The sequence below is a fragment of the Aegilops tauschii genome, chromosome 7 (assembly GCF_002575655.3).
Source record: "Aegilops tauschii subsp. strangulata cultivar AL8/78 chromosome 7, Aet v6.0, whole genome shotgun sequence".
Taxonomy (NCBI): Eukaryota; Viridiplantae; Streptophyta; class Magnoliopsida; order Poales; family Poaceae; genus Aegilops; species Aegilops tauschii.
The window spans coordinates 104,880,361-104,886,838 of record NC_053041.3 but is presented as its reverse complement, the minus strand read 5'-3'; the positions used below and the strand labels follow the sequence as shown (position 1 = coordinate 104,886,838).

Below are 6,478 nucleotides of genomic sequence, written 5' to 3'. Positions count from 1 at the left end.
ATGAAATTACTGTTTAGGCATTTTCATAAAAATTTGCCCTAGCTAATTTCCTAAAAAAATTGCTAATCATTTTTCCTAAATGCTAAAAGATGCCTACTGCCCTAAACAAATCTAGGGTTCATATGAACACCTAGGGTTCATATGAACATCAACACAGCATCAACACATATATGAATTGCCCTAGCAGAGAGAGAGGAGGGTAGGGGAGAGGAGAGGCAGAGCCTTACGGTGACTGCGGCGAGGGAGGGGCAGGCGGCGTTGAGGCGGGGTCGGGGTTCGGGCGCGCGGCGAAGGGCGGCGTCGATGTCGGGGTCGGGGGCGGCGTCGAGGTCGGGGTCGGGGGCGGCGTCGAGGGTGTGCGGCGGGCGGCGGCGGTGGTGAGGTTGAGGGCGGCGGCGGTGAGGTCGAGAGCGGCAGGGCGACGGCGGCGATGGAGCAGTTGCGGGAGAGGGGGAAGTGGAGGGGAAGGACTTAGCGAAATTTTGAGCCCGCGCGGCCGGTGGTTAAGTCAAACTAGCAGCAGCGCGTTTTGCCGGAACGCGCTATAGCTAAGTTAGCTATAGCGTGTCAAGCGAAAAGCGCTACAACTATTCCTTTCTGTTTTATAATATCAGTAGCGCTTTGCCCTGAAAAAACGCTACTGCTAAGTCTAAGCATGTAAAAACTTCAAAAATATACATTGGTCATCATTGATCTTTTTCTGTAGAATCTAAATAGTCAACATGAATCCTCACAGTACCTGTATAGGCACTGGTGAAGATTCATATTGCAGCCACAAATCCTACACATATAGTTCAATGAAGACCAAGTGCTCGAGATAGTTTGAGAAGTAACATATTTAAGGTGGTAAACACCTTGTTCGCTTAGCAGTATGGGACTAAACTTAATTAGGTGCAATAGCAGTAGCGTGTTTTGAAGAAAAACGTTGCTACTAAGTACTTTACCAGTAGCGCGTCCTTGGAAGGGCGCTACTACTATATCTAGCCTGGGGGAAACGCCGTGGCAATTATAGTAGTAGCGGTTGTTTCACCTAGACCGCTACTGCTACCGTGCTATTAGTAGCGCGGTTTTCTGAAGCTCGCTACTGCTAATTAGCAGTAGCGTCTGTTTTTAAACCGCGCTGCTGCTATGATTCTGTGTATAAGGTTTTTCCTAGTAGTGTCTACACCTAGTTAACTATCAAGTTTTACTTGCGAAGTGCAATCATTCAAATGCAACTACTCTCTTAACTAAGATTGCATGATTTGTGAGAACAGATATATTACATCTTCACGAGCCAGTAAAACTCTTTACTCATTTGTCAATCTCCTTTCATTCTTCTTATTTCTTAATTGCTTAACAACGAGCAAGACTTGAGCTTGGGGGACCCGATGGCTTGATATTTTTGTCACTTTTATAAGAGGGTTTTGATATGGTTTCAGAAGGTTTCCGATAATTCTTGTATCTTCCTAACACTAATCCTTCAAAAAGGAAGAAAACTTATTTTTCCTATTGATGTGCAAGAATATACATATTCTGATGGAAGCCAATCAATATCCCAGCAAATGAAGCCATTTGGAGCAACTCCCCTTTTGGGCGAACGTGTATCAGAGGCACCAGAGCATAAGACGATGCATGGTACGAGCGCACCCGCTCGTACCAGCGATCGTACCACACGGCGTCACTACCCCCTTGTCCATAAAAGTAACTTATGTGAAGAGAGGAATAGGAAATATAGAGAGGAGCCGCCGCCACCACCAGATCTAGAATGGGAAGAGAAGAGATCCAGAGAGAAGAACTCCCCATCCCATCTCTTTTTCCCATCTCCAATTAGTTCACCGCGATCATCACAATAAGAAGAGGAATTATAAGTTGCGATATTAGAGTTTGTAACTCTATTCATACTCATCTCGAGATTGAGATTCTTTTAACCATTCATCTTATTACTGATCTTTGTCATATTACTGAAATAATTTCCCTTGATTTAATCTCTGAGTTGTTTGGTTATCCCTCTCTCATGTGCGAGTAATTGCCCATAGGCGTGGGAGATGTAGGGGTTGATGGGATCATTTGTGCCTATTATATATGTCGTCATTTGTGGTAATAGTTCTATGATTGTTCAGTAAGTGGTTTATCTCTCGCGAATGTAATATGTGTTGTCCAATTTAAGGGCCGAGGCAACAAGATATGAAGACTTACGCAAGTAACACATATTATTTAGCGATTCTGTGACCTCGAGGTGACAGGTGTTGGTGTCTATGAGGACGAAGACAATACGAGATAACTGGGATCCATGAAACCTAATGCGTTGTTCCGATCTTATGACCTTAATTGCGGAACGGACCATGTTATGCGACTATAGGGGAGTTTGACTACTCAAGAGTGAACCGCTTACAGAACGAACAATCTACGCGCTAGAATCACAATACAAGGTAACCGATATTACCATCACACTGGCACACTTGATGTACACCATGATCTGAAGTTTCTCTGCACATAACCTCTCTATTGCAGACAACAACCGTTCACTTTCAGCTATTTTACTTTATGGTATTTACTTTTACCCTCTCTATTATTCTTTCTGCAACTATCAACTTTTTTGCCACTTTGCTATTTTTTTCACGGAATAATGATACCATCAGCAGATTTTCAGACCGTTATTTTGCTCAAAACATGTGAAAACTTGTGTGTGACCGGAACGTCACTCACAATACTCTTCTCTACTATTCGTTAGGATGATAACTATTGGGACACTAAGGTGCTATGCAACCCCGTGTGCCTTGCAGCCATCCTTAAGAATGAGGCAGACTATGTGGAACGCGTAGCGCAGGGCTCACCATGTGCGTCGCTAGCGAGCGAGCAGTACGACCGGCGCTATCGTTTGCCGGTCGATCATTTGCCAACGTAAACTACTAGCCGAACAGAAGCATCGGGATTTCCCTCGTCGTCATGGGCAAAAGGGAGACGAATTCACGGGCACACCGGTGATGCTTAGAGAATAGAGAGGAGGTGTATGCCCTAGCCGCCACTTAGGGAAAAACGCTTGGCCCTGACACAAAAAAACTCAAATGCCAAGTTTATACCAGCTGTAGTTGCAGCTCTTGAGCAAAGTCAATAAAAGCAGACAGAAGATCAGTATATAAACGCCAAAGAGTTGCACGAACTGAGTTCAGTTAATTTTCCATTTGAAAATTGGCACGTAGCACGCGATTATAAAGGCGCGCACGTAGCGAAGCTACTTCTCCTCGCCTCCTCCATACTCTCATCCTTCCTGCCTTCTCGCGGGCGCATTTACTCGTCAGCTCGTCCCTGCGCAGCCCGGCCGGCCGGCACCCGCGCGCGAGACCGATGGCCGGCGGCGACGGCGGCGGCGGCGGCGCGGCGCAGGACGACTTCTTCGACCAGATGCTGTCGACGCTGCCCTCCGCGTGGGGCGACCTGGGCGCCGGCGGGAAGTCGCCCTGGGAGATCGCGGCGGGCGCGGAGGACCTCGGCGCCTTCGACGAGTCGACGCTGCTCGCGTCCAGGCTCCGGCAGCACCAGATCGGGGGAGAGAAGCCGGTCATGCTGCAGCTCACCGACCTCCAGCGGCAGGGCCTCGGCGGCGAGGAGAGCGGCGGCACGGGGTTCTCGCCGCTGCCGCTGTTCGCGGACCGGTCGCCCCCGCAGTCGCGGGAGGAGATGGACGGCGGCTTCAAGTCGCCCAATGGCACGGTAGGATCTTGTTCTTTTCTGTCTCTCTCTCTCTGTAGTCCAATCTTGAAGTTTTTCCGTTGACATGGATTCGTTATGTGCGCGCGCGTGCGTGCATGCAGGGAGGTGACCACGCGCTGTTCAACGGATTCGGGGTGCATGGCGCCGGCGCCGCCGTGCAGCCGCCGTTTGGCCAGGTAAGATCATGCACCGGTCAGGCCTCAGCGTGCTGGTGCCAGTGCATACGCGAACGTACACGGCCGTACGTGTGAAGCAGCATCCATTAATGACTTGTCCTCTGATCGGTCGCGCAGGGAGGATCAATGTCGGGGCAGAGCTTCGGAGGAGGGCCGGCGGCGAGCGGGGGCACGACGGCGCCCGCTTCCTCTGGCGGCGGCGGCGGCGGCGCAGCCCCGCCGCGGCAGACGCGCGTGCGGGCGAGGCGAGGGCAGGCCACCGACCCGCACAGCATCGCCGAACGTGTATGCATGCCACTCCCACTCCCACCCTCCCCCATTCCCTCTGAAATTTAAAAAAAAAAACGACATGCTGGTGCACATCGACAACAGCCCCAAAGTCTTCCCATCCTCCAACGTATATATTCTCTGCAAATTTCATCCATCTTTTTAGGATCTGTTGCATCACTGATATGTTTTTATAACAGAAGAAGCATGAACTGTTTTGTTCCTATGGCCTATGCTATGCTTGCAAATTGTAATCAAATTGAAATCCAAACGACTTTTTTACCCTGAGTTAACCACTCGCGTGCATGCAGCTCCGGCGGGAGAGGATCGCGGAGCGGATGAAGTCGCTGCAGGAGCTGGTTCCCAACGCCAACAAGGTAAAACAATCACATCCCCGACGAGAATCTCTCGTCGATCAAACTGTATCACGTAGAAAATTCCTGCGTTTCCCATCAGCCAGAAAGCCAGGAATCTCTCCCGGCGAGTGGGGGGATGCTGGCCCGTTTATGCTTGTAGTGGGTCTGTATGGTAGCAGTGCGGAAGAGGGCACGCCGGCCGGCCGGTTGGTGAGCGAGGGTGCGGCGTCGCTCCCGTCTAGCTCACGGGTCACGCCATGATGTGATGTGACATGTGCGCCGTCGAAGCGTGCGCGGCACAGGGGACGTGACGCGAGGCGATGCCGCACGTGTCGAGTCCCCCGGACTTGTTTGTGCTGGAAAAACTTTGGACCAAATAACTTCTTTTGAAATGGACGAACGCAGCCTTGGCTCTTCGGCTAGCTGAAGAATTCAGGCAGCTGACGGCCGGGATGAGAGACAAATGTGGCGCGCAGTGAATGGGCACATGGGCGCATTGGATGCCCTGTCTTGCTCGATCTGCCACACCCTTCTAGTCCGGCAGTCATAATTACAGGCCGCGGTCAATGCCCGGACATGATCGTGCTGAAATCGAGCCGTTTCATGTAAAAATCTCTGCGCCGTAGTAGAATAGAATGCAAAATGTGTTTACTGACGAGATGACCGTGTCGATCGGTTGTTGGTTTGCAGACTGACAAGGCGTCGATGCTGGACGAGATCATCGACTACGTCAAGTTCCTGCAGCTCCAAGTCAAGGTACGGAGGAGCTTGGGGATAGAGGTCGCTGTATTTTTCCTGCTTCTGCTTACGTACGATCTGTGGAAGTGACAGCACGTTTGTCTCGCAGGTGCTGAGCATGAGCCGGCTGGGCGGGGCGGCCGGCATGGCGCCGCTGGTGGCCAGCATGTCATCCGAGGTAAGTCCAATCCTGATCGATATGTACGTACGTACGTTGCTTGCGGGTCGCTCGATGGATTCTGAGACGCGTCAACGTCGAACGTGCAGGCGAACAGCAGTGCGAAGAGCAGCAACGGCGGCGGGAACAGCGGTGCGGCCGCGGCCGCCAAGGCGAACGGCGGAGGCGAGAGCGGCGGCGGTGGAGGGGGCGGCGGGCTGCGGGTGACGGAGCATCAGGTGGCCAAGATGATGGAGGAGGACATGGGCACGGCCATGCAGTACCTGCAGGGGAAGGGCCTCTGCCTCATGCCCATCTCCCTCGCCTCCGCCATCTCCTCCGCCACCACCACCACCACCTCCCCGACCTCGCTCCTCGCCAGGCAGGCCGTCCGCCCCGCCGCCGCGCTGGCCTCCGCGAACGGCGGCGGCGACGACGCCGCCGCCCGGCCCGTCAAGGTCGACGCCGGCGCCGCGTCCGGCGGGAAGCCGTGAAGCTGACCAGCCGGAACAAGCGTGCACCCGTGCATGCATTATCTATGTTATTAGGATATAATCACTTGTATCGCTCCTGTATACTCCTTCCCTTCCAATTTTCTTCCTCCGAAAATCAGACTCGCCATGCATGCACACGTACGTGCATGTTCATGGTCGAGCGAGCTCCCATGAGAAGGCTCATCTCGCTTCCGTTCCTCCATGAATTTGCATGAAGATCTTCTCCGAGTGGCTTCTGGTGTTCATGCGCTGCCACCTTTCGTCTTGCACTTCAACGTTGACAAAAACACAGCAGTATTAATCCCACAAGGTCAGCCGTTGACTCTGCAGCCTCGGCATATGCCTAAAAACGATGGACGCATCGTGCTGCGATCATGAAAGAGATCGCGGTCGGTGATAATACATTCCTCTTCTGATGCGGCCATTAATGGTTCAGATGCTGCTGGTGATTAGTTGCGAGTAAAATGGTGGCGAGATGTGCAGGCTACTAACGCCGCACGACGTCCGTCGATGGGCTGGCTGGCTGAGGTAAACAAATGCGGCGGAATAATTAGGGCGTGCCTTGCTCGCACGACACGGAGCGAGACGAGGATTAAG

At 52.3% G+C, this 6,478-nt stretch overlaps 1 protein-coding gene across 1 annotated transcript; it reads left to right on the top strand.

The window, feature by feature from the left end:
• The first annotated feature begins 3,210 nt into the window (after positions 1 to 3,210).
• On the top strand, positions 3,211 to 6,109 carry LOC109749389 (transcription factor LRL1). The gene is made up of 7 exons (XM_020308352.4): positions 3,211 to 3,693; positions 3,795 to 3,869; positions 3,987 to 4,154; positions 4,448 to 4,513; positions 5,183 to 5,248; positions 5,340 to 5,408; positions 5,498 to 6,109. Exons 1-7 carry the CDS (start codon positions 3,328 to 3,330, stop codon positions 5,879 to 5,881), a joined length of 1,194 nt encoding a protein of 397 aa, XP_020163941.1. The 5' UTR covers positions 3,211 to 3,327; the 3' UTR covers positions 5,882 to 6,109.
• Positions 6,110 to 6,478: the final 369 nt, after the last annotated feature.

What these genes read in the sequence shown, in the direction of transcription:
- LOC109749389 (XM_020308352.4), top strand. Translation starts at nt 3,328, where the DNA reads ATGGCCGGCGGCGACGGCGGCGGCGGCGGCGCGGCGCAGGACGACTTC. An exon ending in CGCACAGCATCGCCGAACGT is followed by an intron (nt 4,155 to 4,447) that starts GTATGCATGCCA and finishes GCGTGCATGCAG; the next exon opens with CTCCGGCGGGAGAGGATCGC. An exon ending in TCCTGCAGCTCCAAGTCAAG is followed by an intron (nt 5,249 to 5,339) that starts GTACGGAGGAGC and finishes TTTGTCTCGCAG; the next exon opens with GTGCTGAGCATGAGCCGGCT.